The 21,896-nt window shown below is 32.1% G+C and overlaps 2 protein-coding genes across 5 annotated transcripts in view; one reads left to right on the top strand and one right to left on the bottom strand.

Moving 5' to 3' along the window:
• GUF1 (GUF1 GTPase homolog (S. cerevisiae)) overlaps positions 1-1,348 on the top strand; it is a 134,793-nt gene extending 133,445 nt beyond the window's left edge. For both annotated transcript variants that reach the window (XM_012724103.1, XM_012724102.1), the window contains 2 exons: positions 539-575; positions 1,116-1,348. In XM_012724103.1, coding sequence (XP_012579557.1) covers positions 539-575; positions 1,116-1,253 — 175 coding nt within the window. In that variant the 3' untranslated portion in view covers positions 1,254-1,348. The remainder of the gene's footprint in view (positions 1-538; positions 576-1,115) is intronic.
• Positions 1-21,682, bottom strand: part of GNPDA2 (glucosamine-6-phosphate deaminase 2) — a 29,674-nt gene extending 7,992 nt beyond the window's left edge. Inside the window, exons 1-7 of one of the 3 annotated variants that reach the window (XM_004681318.2) lie at positions 21,590-21,682; positions 18,469-18,626; positions 17,179-17,280; positions 15,716-15,898; positions 10,360-10,544; positions 8,831-9,005; positions 3,586-4,775 (exon numbers count right to left, since the gene is read on the bottom strand). In XM_004681318.2, the coding sequence (XP_004681375.1) occupies positions 4,714-4,775; positions 8,831-9,005; positions 10,360-10,544; positions 15,716-15,898; positions 17,179-17,280; positions 18,469-18,592 (831 nt within the window). In that variant the 5' untranslated portion in view covers positions 18,593-18,626; positions 21,590-21,682 and the 3' untranslated portion in view covers positions 3,586-4,713. Of the gene's footprint in view, positions 1-3,585; positions 4,776-6,447; positions 6,925-8,830; positions 9,006-10,359; positions 10,545-15,715; positions 15,899-17,178; positions 17,281-18,468; positions 18,627-21,589 lie in introns of those variants that run through there. The other 2 variants (XM_012724104.1, XM_012724105.1) reach the window with 2 other exon arrangements.
• Positions 21,683-21,896: the final 214 nt, after the last annotated feature.

Here is a 21,896-nt window from a genome sequence, read left to right as displayed (position 1 = left end):
ACAAGAGACATGTATCTTCTTATGGAATATATAGAAGTGGATATAGTTTTATGTTTCTCAGAAACATTACAGATTACTTTAAATCTGCTTGGATGGCTATCTTAAAATTCATTTTACCCCAAATTGAGTTTTATAAAAGCAGTTGAGAGCTATTTTTATTCCTAGTCACTCTTCACTATATTTAGTGGAGTTAATAACCATTTTTAATTTTTTTGGAGCTTGCAGTTATAGTAGTATTTTTAGCTTTGCCAATGACTTTATGTAATTATTATAATCAAAGTCATACCATGCCTGAATTTTACCTGTAATGTACAAGCCTTGACTTTTTTTCCTAAATTCAATTTATATTTCATTTATCTTCTGCTTTAGCCCAGTACATGAAAATAAATACAAGAACATTTCAGCTACTTAATTATTTGCTTATGGCTATTTATTTTATGTAGGTATAACACAAACATAACAATCTTAAAGGGGCAAATTGTTTTGTGAACTTCTAAACAATGTGTCATCTACTTACATAATTTTTCCTCTTTTGCAGTGTGAAAGCTTACAGGAAAAATGTTTTGGCAAAATGTGTATGTATCTACTATAGTCTATTTTGTAGTAATATATTTTTTATGCTTTCAAGGTAAAGGGGGTATGTACATGTATTGGTTTTCCTTATTGGTTTTTATAATACCCTTTATTTCCGTGGTTTGCTGTAAATTTCATCTTTTGATAGTACATTTATTTTGATCACATTATTTTCTCATTTATAAAAATCTTACATATAGTACTAAGAAAGCAGTTTACAACAACTATGATGAGTAAAACACTGTTGATTTAATTTTTATAAGATTTTGAAGACAATGCCTATAATGCAGTGAGAAGCATGGGAATGGAAATTTACTTCTTATTACTCTGCTGAATTTTCTTTCTTATCTATTTAAAAAAAATAAAGGTAACCTTAGGGATCATCTCCATTCAAAAATAAAGTTCTTTACCACTAAGTTAAATTAGGATTGGTTAGAGAGGGAACTTGAATTATAAGATGGTTGTTGATATATTGTGTCTTTGTAATTACATGAGTTTCCTATGGAATGATTTGAATTTCCAACTTTTAAAATATTTTTCAGTATGGTGGTGATATTACTCGAAAAATGAAACTTTTGAAGAGACAAGCAGAAGGAAAGAAAAAACTGAGGAAAGTTGGAAATGTTGAAGTTCCAAAAGATGCCTTTATAAAAGTTCTGAAAACACAATCTAATAAATAATTGTGGGGTAAATATAAGGAATTATTATTAAAAAAAATTTTTTTGCACTTTATATTGAAAACAGAAAAAAAAATTACAGCATTTGCTTGGTAATTCCAAAGATATCAGGTATAAATAACCTTTTTACCTTTGAATGGGAGTAGTGGGTGGGTAAAAGTAGTGTTTGAATTTTTGTTAAAAATTTATTTTTATTTATTTATGCATACAAGAACTGGGGTGTAGGCCAGAAGTGTAGGGAAGGGGGAGTGAGATGATTCATCAGAGACAGTGTGGGGAGCATAACAGGTGGATTGACAAAAATACACTGCTGCGGGGAGCAGCTGGTGAGTCAGAAGAGGTATGCTGGGCCGTATGATTAGCTGCCTGGCCTGGATTTGAACTCAGGATGCAGTGGCTGGTGATAGCTTAATAGCATTAGGCTTGAACCCCAGCAGGGGCAGTGATAGGATTCACCAGAGACAGAGTGGGGAACAGAAGAGGCAGATTGACAAAATACACTGCTGAGGGGAGCAGCGTGTGAAGCAGGAGAGGTCTGCGGTGCCATGTGGGTCACACCTCCCTAACCAGGGATGGAACTTACACAGAAGCGGCTGTGGCCAGCCTCACTGTGTTGTGTTTTAACCAGCTGCGCCACCAGGGAGGGCCTGAAAGCTTGCATTCTAAAGCCATATTGCCTGGTTTTAAATTTCTTTTCTACCACTTACCAAGGTAATTCTGGCAAAATTTATTCACCTTGTTGACTCTTATAGTAAAATTGGTATTATATTACTTATCTCTGTAGGTTGTTGTGAAGATTAAATCAAATATTTAATACATTCAGAGGAGTGCATAACATGGAGTAAGTGCTCACAACCTGTCAGCTACATATATTTTTTCCCATATTTTATTCTCTATTAAAAGGACCCAAACTTTAGGCTCTTGTAGGTCACGCCCAAGGTAAAGTTTTCAAAATCAACTAAAGTACCTGTTTTTAGCTGGATAATTTAGACCTTATATATGAACCAGTATTTAATATATGCTTTCTAGACATGCATCTGGAGTTTTTGATGAAAATTTCTGTAATTTTATCAAATGTTACTGTGAAATTAGATATATATACATGTAAATTTAAAAAAAACAGCTTATGGGGCTGCTTCTCATAAAATACACAATGTAATGGGTGTTTGGTATTAGCATCATTTGCTATTAATAGCAATAATTACTGTCTAGATTTCACAATTTGAGGCTGAGCTTTAGAATAGATAAGTAATAAAACCTGTAAATGTGTTTTCAAAGTGCATACTCTTCATTTTCATGCTTTCTCAGTGAATGAACCATAGGGTATATTACAGTAAGAAAATAATGAACCATAGGGTATATTACAGTAAGAAAATAAGTTAACCATTGAGTTTTATTCTTGCATTAAATGAACTGAATGAGCTAAATGTCTTTTAGTTATAAGACACAGGTATAAGAAAAATGTTGAATTTATCCTATGGTTACTACACTGAAATAATTTTAAAATGAGATAGTGGGAATTTACTTAAAATTGTATACAGGTTAATTCTGTGATTTAGTCCTAATCATATAATCAGCTTAACTACATTTCTAATTCTAACAGAATATGTAAAATATAAGACTTTGGCAAATGTTTTGGAAAATGGCAATATATCTGAAATTGAATTTAGTATGTGACAGTCATGAGGCTATGCTGAGCTCTATAGGCATCCCCTCACTCAAGCTACACAGCACTTGAGATAGACGCACTGATTACCACCCCATTTTCATAAGGGAAAAGCTCTGACTTGTATATTGTTCAAATATACTGTTCATAACAGACTAAAATTAAAATAATGGAATCTCATTCATCGATACCATTAAGAAATACCCTCGGTAGGCTTCCTAGTTCTTTACTAAGCAATAGCTTAACTTCAGAGTCGTGCTCCTGTGGCCAAAAAATAGTTTATTAAGCATGGATACAGGGACCTAAAACTAGCTTCATAACATCAAAAGCAGTGATGAAAAATGTTTAGACCCTGTTTCAGGTATCACATTTAAAGCACAGAAATACTGTTGAATTGTGCCCCCAAATAGGTTATCTTTCAACTTTTTTACTCATGGTAAGACCTTCTAAAGGTATAGTTTGCAGTAACCAATCTTTAGTTATTAGGAGTATGACTGAGACTTGAAATTGACTGAATATGCATTTAGGAAACAAAACATTAGCAGCATATTTTATCCTAACTTTATTTTCATTTAATTTAGTATTTAAATATTTTAAGAAATTGATTTATAAATACATTTCAATCACAAAGATAATTAGATATATAAATTATGCTAGCAGGTACTTTTATAAAATGCTAAATATGCAGAATAAAGGAATATTTTTCACTCCTTGTGGAACAAGACTAAGGCATCATAGGCAGCAAGTCTTTCAGCTAGAAACTAATTGTATGATAGCAACACACAAAATGAAGATTCAGCTATTACTAATTATTGGATGGAGTTTTTTGGATACATGTGTTCTTTTAATTTCTGGAAATAAATTTTAGATAACAGTTGTTTATTAATAAGCTTTATTTGAGTTAAATAAGAACTTATTTACAGTTTAATGATGCAAGTTATGGCAATTTAAAATAGTTTACAGTAATTTTATATAAATTTTAATTTCATCTTATCCTTTTAGACATACCTATATATAAGGAATATAGCTAATCATTTATGAAATTTAACAACTGGAAAATTTTCTTCAAAAGAATTTCCTTAAGTATGTTACTAGGTATAAAGCTCATAATTGCCAAAATATTTATATTAAGAGCAGGAACCCAAGTCATTAAATAAAAATAAGCACATTTGTAAAAAAGTGCTATAGAAGAAGGTGCAAAAAACATGCACTTATACATACTTTCCAAAAAGACATAAACTATACTTTTAGGCACTGTCATCTCCTAATTTTCTGTACCAATGATATGTAGCAGGACATTTAATGTCCAAATGTTACTACAGGAAAATAAACTAAGGCTTCCACGTGCAGAAAGCTTGTGTGTAATGCAGAGAAAACAAATGTTCCAAAAGTAAAAGTCTGCTATAATAGTTTGATAACTGGAGGCTCAGAGAGTAACTTTGTGTGTTTTAAAAATAAAAATCTAAGAATGCCATGGAAATCATGAATAGTACTTGTACAGAACTGTTATCTTTAAAATGACTTAAAACTTTTAAACAAGCAGGTATTTAATCTCTGTGCTGTTGTAAAGGGTGTCTCAGGCTTCAGTACTTCATGATAACAACCATTCAATGGAAAGCCAGTTTCATCTAAATCCTACTATAAAATGGACATTCTAAATATGGAATGTTTAACACATAGATATTGGACTTCAAAAATGACAGTCTTAAAAATTCCCATTTTATCATATTGCATAGCTGAAAATTCATCTAATGAAAGTGTCCTGTTCATTCAAGCAGAATTTGGCTCCAATCTCCTTCAATTTCCTTCCTTCATACTGAATAGTGGATCCACAAGTTTATTGTGCACATGCATTAAACCTTAAAAAAAAAGCACAGTTCTGATTGTATAAATCTTCAGTTATCTCATTTACTCTAGAAAACAAAAGATTTTGTAAATATAATAGTTCCCAGCTGCTAAAAATAAAATAGTTGTTTATTATAAAAAGATTTAAGAGTATTTTGGAATATTTTGTCTACCTAGCAAACATTATTTTCAATTATTTATAAAATATAGATCAAGAATATGTGTATGTATATAGGTTCTTTGGGGGTAGCTGGAAGTTGGAGTTCTTGTCTTTAGGAGCTTCAATATAACACAATAACATATCTGAATATTGACCTTGTTATTCTCTTCATTAAATCTAAAAATCTTATGTTGATTTGATTCTCAGGCAGTTGTTTCACCAGATTCCAGCAAGGGACTCAACTTTTGTTATATTAGTATAAACTTTAGTTCTCCAAAGTTGCCCTTCTCTGTTTGTTCATTTGGTAAATTATTTTCCACTATTTGACCTATACATTTACAACAGAGGTTGCTTATAAGCCACACATAAGGTGGGTTACAAAATAACTCAGGAGACAGCCTATATGAAATATTAATTTCTATGTAAATTTAAATTTTATAATTGATATGTTTAAATATTACTTATTAAAGCTTGAGAACTAAATTATTTTCCAGCTACTTATAATCAATACATATACAATGTATTTTGAGATGAAATAAAGTGTGGCAACTAGTAATTTGGAGGTTCGAGAAATCAGTTAAATTGTTCAGATTAAGAATAATGGTAGAGCTCTCCCTGGTGGCACAGTGGTCTAAAGCACTGCTATGAAGCTCTCGGAAGCCACTGCAGCATGAGTTTGATCGTCCAGCAGGGAGCTGACCCACATGGCCTGGCAGGCCTCTCCTAACCTGTCTGCTGATCTTCTTAGCAGTGTATTTCAGTGGTCTGGGTCTGCCTGTTCTGTTCCCCACTTTATCTCCAGTGAAGCCTTTCATCCACCACACATCTGGCCTGTACACCAGTTCTATAAGCATAAATCTTTAGAAAAAAGAAGAATGGAAAGGAACTCCAAATGTGATCTTCTTAGGTAATGGGATTATTGGAATGAGAGAACAGTACTTCTGTACAAAGTAGATGTTTGTCCAGGACTCAGCAAAAGCACTCTAAAATCCAAATTGAAGAAAGTGGAATCAATTTTTAGAGATGAGCAAAGAACAGACTGCACAAAAAGCACTGAGAATTGTTCATGTGGTAGATAAAAACCACAAAGAATCTTGAAGGAAGAGAAACATACATACACTGCTGCAACTAAAGAGAATGCTAACTATGCCACTGCCTAAGCCTGGTGTCTAATCAGAATCTCAAATTTAGCAAGTTCACATCCACCTTCCCCTTCCAAGCTATTTCTCTGTTAATCTTGTCATAGTGAGTTATGCTTCAATCAGTTGCTAAAGCTAGAAAACTAAAATTTACACTTGACTTTTCTTTATATTCTCGAATAACCACCCTAGTCCAAGCCACTTTAGTTCTAATCTGGCTATTTCCAGTTCAGCACCCTACTTTACATTATTTCCCCATCCCATAAAGCAGTTTTTGTATGCATGTAACCTAATGTTTTTAAAACCTAAAAGTGATTATATCATTTCCCTATTTAAATCTTCCAATTTCTTCTGGTCACTTACAGTAATTTGAGTTTTATGATACTGTTTTCTCATTTTCTCTATATAGCCTAGGACCATAACTCAAATTCATTTTTTTCCATGTTGATGGAGGACATACTGACAGAGGTTAATATTCTGAACCTCTTTAAAAATACATCTACAGTGTCCTCTAAGAGGAAACATAGCAATTCTCTCATGAATAGTTTATACTGCAAAATGTTTAAGAAAAGTCTAGAATCTGTATAGATAAACTGAAAGAACTAAATACATATCATATACTTCCTTTGGCTTAGCCTGTCTTTAATATGTCTGAATACAATGATCATGGGATAAAGAAAAAAAGAAATAATGATTGGTATCACATTTTAGCCAAAGATTGCTCCTCTTCTGTGAGGCAGTATCAAGAGTGAACAAGAAAAGGCCCATACTCTAGGTAAACCTGGTTTTGATAGCCCAGTTCTGTTCACGTATGATCCGTATAACAGGTGAGTTTCTGAAGTTTCTTAATAGATGTCAAGTCATCTGTAAGTAGGATTATAATAGTACTCACAAAATAGAATTGTGGTAAGTAAATAAATATGTATAATGAGCTTGAATAGCATGCAGTCATAAGTATTAGCTGTGGTCAGCTCCCTGGACAGGACCGAACTGCTACAGTGGCTGTATAGCTTCATAGTGCTGACACTTAATCCTTCTGCGCTACCAGGAAGTATCCTCTATTAAACGTTATAGGTCATCAATATATAAAAAATTTCTGATAAACACCAATTGGCAAAATCAAATAAGTAGACAGGTTTATCTGGGATCGCTGGTACTAGAAAATTGCTGTTAAATAAAACTCCTTAAAACTGGCATTAAAGTAAGCAGTAACAACTTTTCTTTTTCAAGAGATCTGCTATGAAATCTATTGGACTACATGTTTCCAAAAGCTGTGTCTTATTTACAACCTCACATCTGAGATTGTCCCTGCTTTTGGCTGTCAAATTAAGAATCTATCTGTCCCTTGGATACATTTGGACTTGGTTTAAAATAACCCTGATAATTTCACTGGTAAAAAATAAATGACGAGAAGTAATTAAGTTTTTAACAATATGGACATGTCCAAGGAAAAATTATAATGTCTACTTGACTACTATCCAACCATAAAAACTAATTTTGAGGAATGTTTAGTAAAACAGGAAAATGCTCATAATAGGTAAGTGTAAATATAAAACTACATATTGATCAAAATTTTGTTTTCAAAATTAACTATTCCACTGTGCCAAATTTTAGTCACTTGTATATCATGTTCAATATTTTTGCCATACTCATATTTACAAAACTGACTTTACTCAATTGACTTACAAGTTTTGTGTTTACATACATATTTCATGAATGTAAGAAGCAACGGACTATAACAGTTATTTTAATGTAGTACTAAGATAAAAGGCTACCATTAAGAGACCTTAATTATAAACAACTGTTTCAGACAAGATTAATCTGAAAGAAAACAAAACAAAAGGTGTATCTTAGAGGTAAAAAAGATTAACTTCTTTAATTCTGTGATAATCAATTATACACATAAAATATGTTTGCTAAACACCTAGCTACTAAGGTGAAAGATTAAAAATAAATTTGTAATTGTAATATCAGGAAATACACTATATATGCTGAATTCCTTATTAACCAATTACAGAATATTTTGATATCAGCTTATAAATAAAGGTGCTTTATAAATAGTACCTATTCATACAGCTGTGTGTGTTATCTATATGTGGAGAGGACTCTTAGGCAGGTATGGATTCTAGATGGTGTACTCAAAATTTCTCTTGAAAATCTCAAAGCAAACGTGGTTTTATATATATCTTTATCTGGTACAGCAAAGTTTAAGAATTACTGAACTTAACCAGAGGAAGAAACAAAAGGAAAAAAAATGCAGAAGCTTGGACACTCCTGCTTATTTGGAGAATTTATCCCATACTTTTTTACCTTTAGCTATAATAAATTTATAATATGGAAAATTTGTTTGAAATTATGATGACTAAAGTGACACTGTAGGAGACCCTAGACCATAAATTGGGGAGGGGGTTAGCATAAGCAAATAATGAAAAGATCAGAAAAAGCATAAACATTTCCTTATTGGGTTATTTAATCTTGTATTTTCAATATGAAAGTAAAATATTTTATTCTGAATTATAAGAAAAGCTCTTTTTTACTGAAAATATTGAAATGAAACTACTTCATGAAAAAAAAAGGTTAAGAATTTACTCTGAAAAGCTACTGAGTAGAGCACTTCTATTCCTTGAAAGAACTGGCTACTATGATATCAACATAATGCCAATTTTTCAGTAGGCCACAGTGTAGGAGGTATCTTCACAGTCACAGTAAGTTTTAATCATCATTTACAATGAAACATTCTCACAGTCTGTTGTGAAATTTCAGTGCTCACCTTTAAAGTATTTCACAGTTTTTACTCTTAATTCTAAAGTAGCATCTTCGTCACACACAAAAATAGTTCGGGGATGCTGCTGAAAGGCTGAAACAGTCCACATGTGATTGACTCCTTCTTCTATTGCTTTGTACAGAGCAAATGCCTTGTGTGCTCCTGTAATGAGGATCATTACCTGAAATATCATGAACACAATTTGTTAATAGTTGAACCATTTTTGAAGTAAGCACTTTAGAAACAAGGACTTTAGAATCACAATATTGTTTTGAGGGCAAAATAAAAATAATTATCACTGTGTTTCTTCAGCTTGATATTTATTTTTTTAAGCTATCAAGCACAATTGTATCCCTTTTTATGGTTAACAAAGTAAAATGGGGGTATTGCTGAATATACCATAATGCCACAGACTATTAAATGCATTTAAATCCTGGAATAGTTTTACCATATGGTTTTCCTTATAATTATGTTGGGAATAAATGCTGTTGAGGTTAATATATTATTTTGTTGGAAAACTTGACCAAAAAAATTTATCTGAACAGTTATTTATAAGAATTAGTCTTGTTATAACAAATCTTGTAAATCTATTTTTATAATTTTGTTTAATATTTTAGAAATATATTTTTATAACTTTATGTATAAATCTATTTTTATAACTGTTTAATATTTTAGAAATCTATTTTTATAACTTCATAAATCTATTTTTATAACTTTAACATTTTAGAAATAAGATTGCTCTAAAAAATTTTTTTTTTGCCTTATTTACTCTGAAATTAGTCTTTGAAATGTATTTTTTATATACGAGGTTTGTAGATTAAAACTTTCTACATATTGAATGACAGTTCTTTTCTATGACCAGGTCTACAAATGTCAAGATCTATTATTTACCCTACTTTCCTTGTAGGAAAGTTTCCTCTGAACTTGTCTGATTCTGCTGCCAGAAAGGAGTAGAATTCCACAGGTGTCCATATAATTTTATCAGTTAGTATTACATGCTGACTACATTCTGATTTGTTATTTTCATGAAAAGAAATGACAGCCTAATTCAAAATTCAGCGATTAGGAAAGATCTGCTGGTCGGAACTCTTGCCTTGTTAAGCAGACAAAATTTATAACATATATAAGTCCTTAATTGCTCCATTTCTTGTGGAAACCAACTGAGCTATCCTTTTGTAGTTAAGAAGTACATTAAATTATCCTGAGGCTCCTAAAGTAGTTCAGTGTTAAGTGGTGATTGTATCTTGTACCAACAGACTTTAACAAGACTTATTTCACCTAAAACCAGAATATTTGAGTATTATGATTTTAGTAAGCAGGAATAGGCATGTGAAACTGTAATTCAAAATGTGTCTTATTCTTAGTTCACAGATCAAAAAGATTTGATTTAATTGAGCCGTTACCACACCATGAGACTGACAAAAAGCAAGCTATATTGTGAGTACAATGCTACCAAATATCACTTATTCACGGTCATTAAATCTTCCAAAATTTACAGATATTTAAGGAAAAACCTTGGAGTATGTCATTCTTACTTCTCTGGCATCCATCACTGTCCCCACACCAACTGTTAGAGCCATAGTTGGCACTTTCGATAAGTCACCGTCAAAATATTTAGCATTTGCCAAAATGGTGTCCATTGCCAGAGTCTTTAATCTTGTCCTGGATACTAAACTGGATCCTGGCTCATTGAAAGCAATATGACCATCTGGACCAATTCCTTTCAAAAGAAATATACACACATACACATAAACATAAAATTAATAAGGTTTCTCACATAAATCAGTAAGGTTTCTCAAAATTGAACATAAGGAATGAAGGTCATAAAAACACTTACCTTGTTTTATTTGTTCCTGTACTTGTTTCAACAAGTATTTCAATGTTACCTATGTTTAGATTGAGCTAAGTAAATGATTCTAACAGCAGTGAAATTTTGCCCTATATAAGTAGTTTGATAAGCATCATGTCAACAATGATCTATAAATATCATTATAAGACAAACCAGACATATCTGTTTTCCTCATCAACACTACTTTTTTTTTTTTTTTAAAGTTTAAAAGGAAACTTAATACTCAATGACAGTGTGACTTGCTTAAGGTAATTTAATAAATATTGATCAAGATTTCTAAATCTCCTGATTCCTAATTCATATACTTTAACATGCTTGATTCTAGTCTAGATAGGTCAAGTAACTAAAGGCTCTACCTTTTATAAGTTTTCTCACTTAAAAAATATCTATATTAGAAAAAAATTGGGGAGAATTTTCTTCAAGCTTTTTAAAAATTACAACCTGTAATAAGTAGATTTGACAATGCAATCTAGTATATATGCCTACAAGTAAATATAATTAAAGAACTATAGGTAGCAATATTTATTTATCATTACTAGGAACCATGAAAGTTACTTTCAATTATATTCTATTTTACAAACAACATACAAAAGGAAATGCTATATATGACAGAACATAATGATTTCATGACTTCATGGGTGACAACAATTTGAAAACAGTGCTTTAAGAAGACCTACTGCCATCTCTATTAATCTAGGATTGCCTGTAAAATACAGATAAAAATATGACATTCCTTAATGAAGGAAAGTGGAGCTATATCTTTTTTATAAAATGAAAAATCTGTGACATAAATAATATTTTATAGACATATACTCTCCTAGATAATCAGATTCTGCCAAGTACAGCTAAAATAATAAACCTTAAATTATTTGTTACATTTATATTCTCCATGTTTAATGATAAAATGTGTATATTTTACTTAATAGGCAATTCTAACAAATTTTTCCAGGCTACAAGGTAAAATATGGAAAGAGATTCACAGGAAACAGTATAAACTACTAAAGCATAACAATCTAGATAGACATTTTTAATGTGGGGACATAAAGTGAGACCTACATATGGTTTAAACATCAGGAGTATTTCCATTATTAAGTATGAATCTGCCTTTAAGTGTATATTTTAAAGATATGCATCTTTCCCAAGATTACATCTGTCCAAATATCTATTTTTATCTATCTATATGTATGTATAAGGAAAAACAGATGGAACCAGGAAAATACCAAGTTCCAGGATAAAAATAAATAAATAAATAAAAAGAATTAACACTGGTCATATCACTAGTGCTTTCACTGGTGATTTCTTTTACAAAATGTACAAGAAAGCTGAAATTATCAACAATGATTCATGTTGCAGAAGAACCAATATATTTCCTAACTGACCATAAGTTAACTATCAAAAATTGAGCTAACCATTTCTTAAATGTTCTGAATGTTTCAAAAAAAATCTTAAAATAATCAGGAAATGGAAAATTAATGGACATTTTTTATTCAGCCTTTAATCCAAAGAAATAAATCAGCACTTTTATGACTGACTTCTAAAAAAAATCAGTTTGTATTCTATCTTTCCTGTGTTCCCAAAATTCTGTGGGGTAGAATATGAACTTGATGAGAGTAAGGATTTTGTATTCTTAATGAATTCTGTTCTTATCATTTAAATGACACATAAGAGACCTCAATAAACAATGACTTAGTAAATAAATGACTGCTGTTCTTTGGTATGCTCAGTGTAGATTCTTCTTTCCTGCTCTGTTCCCTCCACAACATAGGAGAAAACATTCATAAAACTGTATCAATCTTAGGCAGAGTAATGGTGGTCTAGGTTACAGAATTTCTGTAAGTTCTTTTTTTTTATTTCTGGCTAGTAAGTTGATGGAGGTTGTCCCAAAAGATGTAACTTTTTTTTTTTTTTAATTTATGTACTTTTCACATACCAGGGTTACCAAAGGAAGACGATGTGGGCTGAGGTATTTATTAATAGCTTGCAGGAGAGTTGATGCGTTCCTGTTTGGAGATGTGAGGTTTCCGTATGTTCTTATGCTACCATACTTGGTTGCTTTAGGACTTCTGTAAATTCTGTGAGTTTTCCCAGAATCATACCAGTCAATTCATTTCTAATAGTACTATTAGATTATGGTTACTTACAAATCAAAGACTGTAATCATGCTAACAAAGGAGAAGTTAAAGCTTTCACCATTGTCTTATTTTTGCTTTTAAAAAACAAATTGTCTTAAAGTCATTTTAAAGTGAATGTCTTTACAGCTCAATTATAAAATCCATGTTTGTGTATTTTATTGCTAGAGGTGAGTCAGGGATTGAATGATACATTTTATTCTTTCAACACTTTTGCTAGTCAAGGAAAAATGAGAACTTTTAAGAATATATATTTCTTATTTTATCTTTTCTACTGATAATGAGGAAACTCCTGCTACATTTGCCAGAAGTGAACAATGGTGGATTAATATTTTTGAGGTCTTTACATCCTACTGTTTTCAGTTTAGTGAGGATGAACAGAAAATTCCATTCTGGCCTCAAACCCAACCTGCAATCTCTAATTCAACTTTACCTTTAATAAAGCTGTTATTTTGATCCCATTTGGTTCAGTTCTTAGTGTTTTTATTAACCAAACCCTGGAACAAAAGAAGGTAAGTAGTAAGACCCAGACACCAAGCCTTATCTTGAATATCCAATGATAATAAACCTAGAGCAACAAAGCACAGTCAAGTAAGATTCTCTTGTGAGAACACATCCAATATTAGGGTATCTCAAATAGGAAAAAAGTTCAAAGAAAATGCAGTAAGGTGATCCTTTTCTCCCTATAGAAAGGGTTGTTACGTCCTTTGGATGACAAATATGTTGGACCCCGCATCATCATGTTTGAGTACTGTGAAGATATTAATGTAAGAGGCAAGAAAATACTGTGTGTGTGTGTGTGTGTGTGTGTTAGGATAGACAGTCACAGGAAGGATAGAATAATTACAAGACACTTAAGACAAAATTGGTTAAAATCAAAGTAAATTTCTTTTGATAGTGTGTAATAAACAGTTAATTTATGTTCCATTTGTTTCAAGGTAGAACTGAGTAGCTTATAATAAAAAATGTATCAAAAAATTTTCTGCTAAGAATGTAAAAATGATTTAAAACTGTATGAAAAGAAGAAAGTTCTACTAGGATTCCTGGATAAGGAAGTTAGAGTTTAAAAGTTACCCTAAACTATAAATGCTTTTTGGAAAATAGGTAAAAGGGCAAAGTGGAGTTAAAGAGCTCTAATCAGTCCCTCCCCACCACCATCAATTCTCTTTTCTGTATTGAATCCCCAAGGTATTTATGACATGGCTCCTTATATAAGATAAATAGGTAGGAAAAAAAGTTGAAAAAGGTATTATTATGGAACCATTTTTAATTATAAGCCTCTTATACCTATAATAATTCATTTGTGTAATGGTAAAGGAGTGAAAATATTTTTTAAAATAAAACTAAGATAAACAATTTAGGTATATAATTATGTATTACAGTAATTCTGCTTGATTTTGAAAATCTGAAAAATACATGGGTAGTTCACACTTTAAGAGATCTCATATTACCTTAGCCTTGATATCAGTAGGTATAAATGGTAATTATCTTAGAACTGAGTCAGACAAAACTGGAATTCAAGTGTTTTCCAGAAATACAAAAGGAGTATTTGTAAATTGTATGTAATTATAGAACAGTTTATTTTGAAAAGTAAAGTGTCTAACTTGTATTCTTTTCAAGTTAAACACATCTTCAAGGTAAAGATATTGGTAAAGATCTCTTCTAGGTAAGAGAAAATTTCCTCAAAGAGATACCTGTCTATCTTGCTGGATACATTCAGAGGTAATTCAGTAAAAACCACAGAACTACAAGGAATTAAACAATTATTTCAGGATCCATTTTTCAGAGATAAAGAGAAGACTAAGATAACGATAACAGAGAACCATCTATATGGCAACCACTTAACAAGGCATTTATAAAAGCTATAATGCAGTTAATAATCAAAGTTTTGGAAAGGGCAATATATAAACTGTTTTACAGATGACTTAATTGTACTGAACTTTCCAAGTTCATAGAGGAATTGGCCAAAATAGAATATAAATTAATGTCTGAATATAAAGCACAATTTTTCCCAATGGCAACTAACCAATCTAACCATACTTGGTCATCTCAAACATAAATTAGTCTCAGTACAGCCCTACTGAAGATCTTAATATGTAAGTCTGAGCAGTCCCTAATTATATTATTAAGTTCTCTCTAGGAGAACATAATGTGAACTTACAGGTTTGGTATGTTTTGTTGAATAGTAAAGAATCTGGCAAAAAACAATTTTGATTTCAATTTAGTTGGCGTTAATTCTATTCTGATAGTATGAATTAGTTGTCTCAGATGTTTCCTACTAATAAAACTGTTGTTTATATTATAAACTCACCCATATATATATTCAATGATACACAGAGTCATGGATAGACATAATTATACATGGATATATATATAAACTTAATGTGGAATTTAACAAACATTTGTTCACTCTGGCATTTAAGACAATTATACAGCTTAAAATTCATTTTAGTAAAAGGTTAATGGCATCATATATCATTCTCAGTGTATTTCTTAGTTAGATGAAGCAATTTAAGTTATCAGTAGAGAGAGATTAAAATCTGCTCACATGTAAACCTGTAGAAATTTAAGCCTGTAATTTGAAAAGAAAGCTGTGCTGGAGTAGTGAAATAGTAAAAGGAAAAGAATAACACTTAGAAAAATACACATATGTCACTGTTTCTGTAATACATGGAAAGTTGTCTAATTCTACAGTATTAGAAAAATTTAGCAGGGATTTGGGTTTATTTGTCATGACATAATTTGTAAAGTCCAATCTGTAATCTTATTTTATGAAATAAAGTCAAACAGAAATTATTAATTGCTTAAATGGGTATTATGAACAGCAGGTGTTCTTTATATTGTAAAATGTTAAAAATTTTAAATTTGTAACTCTTTAATTCAGGTATTAACAAACACACAAGTATGACATACCTCCAACAAAAAGATCAATTCCTCCAGCTTCTTTTATTTTTTTTTCAAATTCATCACATTCTGCTTGTAAATCTGTAGCATTTCCATCAAGGATATGAGCATTATTAGGATCTATATCAATATGCTTAAAAAAGTTATTCCACATGTAAGAATGGTAGCTTTCAGGATGGTTTCTGGGAAGTCCTAAATACAATGTTAATAATAATGTAATTATTTTCAGGAATAAATTTGAATCTTACTTTTCTGATTAACTCACAAATGCTATTTAACATATACAACTTTGTAATACCATATTCAAAGATTTTTTATGTGGAATATATGCTTACATGCTCACACATTTTAACCACTGTACATGTACATGTACATGTGTGTATTAAGACAGTTTGCACACCATCTATGGTAATGCTATCATCATTCCCTTTTATGGATGTACAGAAGCACAGAAAAGTTAAAATAATTTTCCTAAAGTCAGATAGCTCCCAAGGGTCTGGAATTCAAGCACAGAAGCATAGTTCATATGTATATAAGCACTACATCCCACATCTGACTACCACAAAATTTTAGGCAGTGTAACTGAAACGGTAAGCTCAACATAAGCAGCCATTCAACTAAAATGTTGGTTCATGTATGTCCTCTATTCTTCCTATATGCATGCAAAATATAATGAATTACAACAATACGTAGGCTGCCACTAATAATGTTTTCCTCTATTTAAATTTTAACACAATTCATATGTATCATAATACTTTTAGAATAAAGAAAACTGCCAATTATTAAGTCATAAAATCTTCACAGCTACAAATATAAATAGCCTTATATATTCGATTAACTTTACCTACACATTTTTTAACTTATTGTCACAACACTGACTTTAATTTTGTAGAAAGGAAAGTGCAAAAACAAGGAATGTGAACAGACTGGCTCAGTTACTAAGCGGTAAGTGTCTGAACCCAAGATAAATACAGCTCTCCGATTTCTTCCATATTTTTCACTATATTGTGCTACCACAAAAATAAAGATTTTGTATAAATTTCCAACAGCATCACAAGGCTCTAAAAATATGATATAAAATATATTATGCGGCCCTCCCTGGTGGCGCAGAATCTGAAGCCACTTCCGCATGAGTTCGATTCCCGCCTGCCGCCTGCCCCGGAGGAGTCCACATGGCGAGCCAGATCTCTCCTGGCCCGCCCGCTGCTTCCCTCAGCAGTGTACTTCGTCATTCTACCTGTTCTGCTCCCCACTCTGTCTCTGGTGAAGCCTCTCACCGCCCCTGAGCGTCTGGCCTGTACCCCAGTTCTGTATGAATAAATAAATAAATCTTTAAAAAAAAATATATTATGCTCTAAAATATATTAATGTCATAAATTCAAATAGTATATTAGTAGTCTCAAAGTATATTCATTTATTTAAAATACATAACAAACCCACATATCCCAATACACTCAACTGATATGGCTTACCTACATACTCATCCATGTTGAAGGTCTTTACATATTTAAAAGAAAGGTCTCCATTCTTGTGATATTCTATTAGTTTTTTATAACATCCTAAAGGTGTACTCCCTAAAACGACAGATTCCATTTTGTAATGTAACTTGAAAATCTATTTTTAAAGAAAATCATTAAACTTTATTTTCTTAATGACATTCAATATTTCTAATTTATTAAATGATTATTAATTTAAATATATATTCAATTAACGAATATATGTGCTGAATTAGTCTCTTTTTAAGGTACTTTGACACTTTAGTATATTGGAATTTAGTGCATAAAGCTGGAAATCTACCGATAAAAATCAGTTTGTAAATTATTCCCGAGTTATTGGGTATCTGTATTTAATATACATTTCAAGATTAGAAACTTTTAGATTCTGAGAAAAATCCAAGTACAGATTTGTAGCAGAAATGATAAAAAACAGGGTTAAGTATTGACCATTTAGTTAATCAAAAGAGAAACCAAAGCTTCACTTGTTTTTAACTTGCTGTTTCTTTATGTTATATTCATCAAAAGCCAGATAAAATGTATAAATGACTGAGGAAGTGGGATATTGGCTTTGGATACTTCAGTTAGGCAAATGGTGGGCCTAAGGATGAGAGGTAGTTCAGACCCACAGCATGTAGGTCTATAAATGTCAAGTTTGTTGAGGTTATCTCAGTAACTATAAACTAAGCAGATAATATGCCAGAAGTTGTTCTGACATTACAGAATTACAAGAGAACTAAATACAATAAAATCTGTAATTAATACTTATGTTTATTCTGTTAAGAAGGCATTAATTTTCAAAATTTTCACTTTAACATTTGTTCACTTAAATATTAGAACAAAATAAACACAAAAATATGAAATGACTAATATGACATCATAAGGTAGATGAGATAAAATTAAGATACAACAACAATATATATTTGGGTATCTCTTCATGATTAACAGAAGGCTAAAATACTAAGAAATTATGTGAATAATGAAACTAACACCCCTACAAATAATACCAAACAAAAAATACCAAACAAAAGATTACCAGAAGGTACAAAACATACTATGACTATCTCTCAAATCAGGATATCTTCTTTTGTATTTTAGTACAGTAGGACAAATAGAAAACAGTAATTAGTGAAAGGTACATACCAGATCTACATATATAAACTAACTTTTATCAGTGATACAGCAACAAATAACAGGAAAACTATTTTACTAAAAGAAACCCTTCAATTCCATAAACTTGAGGATTGAAATGAAAAAATAGTGTGTTACCTGTTGGTAAACCCAGTGTAAAATATCTGTCCTGTCCAGGTTTGAACTGAATGATGCGATTACAGATGTACTTCGCTGCCCATTCACTAGCCAGGTCATAGTTATCAAGAATGACAAGCCTCATGGTGATGCACAGCTTCCAGAACAAAAAGCTCAAACTTGGGGGAAAAAATCCATTTTAGAGTACTTTAAGTATTTTACAAATAGAAGTGCAATACAGTCATGACTTTTAAAAAAATAAACTAACTTAATAAAGCATATATACAAATACAATCTGGACTTTTAAAATAGCTTTTATATACTTTTAATAACAGCTTTTCTCTTTTCAGTAGACTCTGGGCCCAAGTGTAAGGTAGCTCACTGAAGTGTATATATTAATATTTGTGACAATCTTCTGAATTAAATATAATACACAGATTTACATAAGTGGAGGGATTCACAATAACAGTGAGGTCATACTCCACTGACAATCACTAAGTGACAAAGTCAGAAGTCATATCAAGGTAAACTATCTATAAAGACTCAGCACTGCAATGTCTACAGGGACTATACAAAGGAACATAAAACTTACGGAGAAGATGACGTGTTCAATTACTGAGCAGTAATGATTACTTAGCAATTTTTGAGTTATATACTAAAATTTAGAAATTTCCCTATAAATAATTTAAAAACCAAACCTCCATTTTGCTAAATAATATTCTTATATAAAATGCTATATGTACTTTAAAAAAAATAATCAATATAGTAGGGTATAGGAAGTGAAAAAAATCGACCCAAATCCTACCACTCAAATAAATTTCATTATTCTTAGGTATATAACATTCCAGATATCTACCTAATGTAAACATATACATAAAAGGCATACAAATAATTTAGCATTGGTGTCATACTACATAAACACAGCATTAATTATTCTTGATTCAACAGAAGAAAACAAAGTGAACTAAGAAACTACTGACCTGAGGAAAAAAATCCCTACAATAGCAATTTTAGTTCCTGAAAGACTAAGAAAAAAATATTATGCAAATATTAAAAAATTATTCATTTAAAAACGACTTTATTTTGGAAATATGGATCTACTTACTACCATGAAAGATGTGAAAATTACATTCTTACATTCATGCCCCCTAATTTCTTTAAGATATATTTTTTTATATTGTCACAATTAGTAACATGCATTGTTATAGAACCACAATTTTCACATTTTACTTCTTACAGTGTTAACTTTAATTTATATTTAAATCTTTGTTTTATATTTAAATGGATCCATCACCCACATCAATCCACTTTACAATTACTTTAACAGTTCTGAATTCTGTACCCATAGACTTTATACACAATACTAAGTCAAGTCCTTTAAATTAATGTAAATAGTACATCTTATTACAACAAATATATAGAATTTAAATGCCACCTTTAAGATCAAAGTGATTTAGTATTCTGGCAAAACAACAACGAAAATCCCATAATCAACGTGATCTAGACTCCTGGTGTAGGAACAGGAGGTAAAATAGCATTTGTGGGTAATAATTTACATGGTAAGTCATGAACTTGGTACAACAAATGGAGTTCCATATAAACTCATTAATAATCTCGTACTAGAAATAATTTAAAAGTTACATCAAAGAAACAAGTCTTTGCTGGCTGTTATAACTATCAAAAATATAGTTCTAATAAGAATAGTTAAGTAACCATTATTAAAAGGAAAAAATAAACTATGTCAAAGAGGAAGAATGACATTAGAGCTAAGTATGTACTGTGCCTGACTTTGTATCTTTTCTCAGTTCAACTGAGAAATATTCATGAGGTCTTATTAAAAGCCAATCATTAAAGCTAGGTTCTGTAGAACCAACAATGATTAAGCACATATGTACTAGAGTGTTCAGAATCACTCAATAGTCTCTGAGATAGAAATGACCACTTTTCTGATCTACAACTCAGTTTATTAATAACGTTACGAAGTTAATTAAGTGGTAGATAAGCTGCCTGACTGAAAAATTCTTGCTCCAAAGCTGTCTTCATCAGCGGAATCTCTCAGGAAGCTTGTTAAAGATTCCTAAGTTCATTTCACTGTACATAATATTTCAACTGAAATGGCGAAATCATATCAAAGAATATACACTTTTGCAAGTATCACAGACAATTCTGAAAAATCAGGTTAAATTTTGGAAAAGAACACCATATACAGAGACTGATTGATATCAAAGAAGTAAACTCAAGTATCTTAGACCAGGTAATACAAGCAAGTTTTTTGAAATTCTGTGGAGTGCTTCGAGCTTATTCAGATGAAATCAACAAACCCAGAGGAAAGTAGAATGTTTGGGGCACATTTCCTCAAAATAGAAAATGTCTTTTTTTTTTTTTTTTAACCAGCTTTTGCTAGTCCTCGAGATCCAAACTTCTAGGGGCCCTGGATAATTAATTTTCTGGCATCAAGACTGTACAGTACTCAAAAAAGGACACAGCACCACTTCCCTCTTCTTCCTCTGATGCTGATTCATTTTGGATGTGTATTTCTTGAAGAAGGGGCTGCCAGGCAAAATCTCAGAACTTCAGAGCAGGATGGGAACTTATACATGACTTAGGTTACAAACTCATCTAAAATTTGGAGTGCAGACCTTTAGAATCTCCGCTCTGAGCTTTCTTCTATACCACACTACATTAGTCCTGAAAAGGTCTCCGAAGCTCAGGTCAGAAAGGGGCGAGCTGAGAACGAGTGCTGCATCCCCAAAAGGGGCGAGGAGCACCTAAGACTGTTGTGGTCTTGCTAGCGAGAGAGGGTTGCAGATCCACCTCAACTGCGTGACTATTGGGTACCGTCACTCCGCAAAAGATAATTTTTATCATGTGTCAGCAGTAAACCTTCAGAGAGGAGGGGACAGGGAAGCCCCCTGCTGGAGACCGGATTCTTAGATGACAGCAGGCTAGGTTTCATAAAGGGAAGGCAAGGTGAGAGACGCCATTCACCTTCTCCCTTTAAGGATCCCGGGACCCCAAAAAGCAGAGGGCCCCGTGCACTCGTCTCGGCATAAAGCCCACCCGAGGATGCAATGATAGGCGGGTCATCCCCACTCACTTGACCTTTTCGGCTCACCTACACCAGACTCACCAGCCGACTCACCTGCTTTTCCAATACTGAAGCAGACGGAACAACCAACACCCAGCAACCTCGGTGCGACCCCGGCCGGTGCGCTAAGCGCGAAGCCAAAGGACCCGGATGCAACTCAGGCGTAAAGAGGAGTACGGCGCTGCCAGCAGGCGCTACGCATGCGCGTTCCTCGGGCTCTAGGATGAGTTACGTAGAAGCCGACGTTAGTGATCCTGAGGCTTAACGTTAAATCTTCGGCAAGTCTTCAGTTCAGTTCTCCGACCATCACCCTTGCCTGCTACTTTTTTTCATCTGGAAGATTGAATTGCGGTAGATTTTT

The sequence above is a fragment of the Condylura cristata genome, unplaced genomic scaffold (assembly GCF_000260355.1).
Source record: "Condylura cristata isolate star-nosed mole 26May11 unplaced genomic scaffold, ConCri1.0 scaffold00012, whole genome shotgun sequence".
In the NCBI taxonomy this organism is placed as follows: domain Eukaryota; kingdom Metazoa; phylum Chordata; class Mammalia; order Eulipotyphla; family Talpidae; genus Condylura; species Condylura cristata.
The sequence above is the reverse complement of the archived record's forward strand: the minus strand, read 5'-3'. Positions and strand labels throughout refer to the sequence as shown.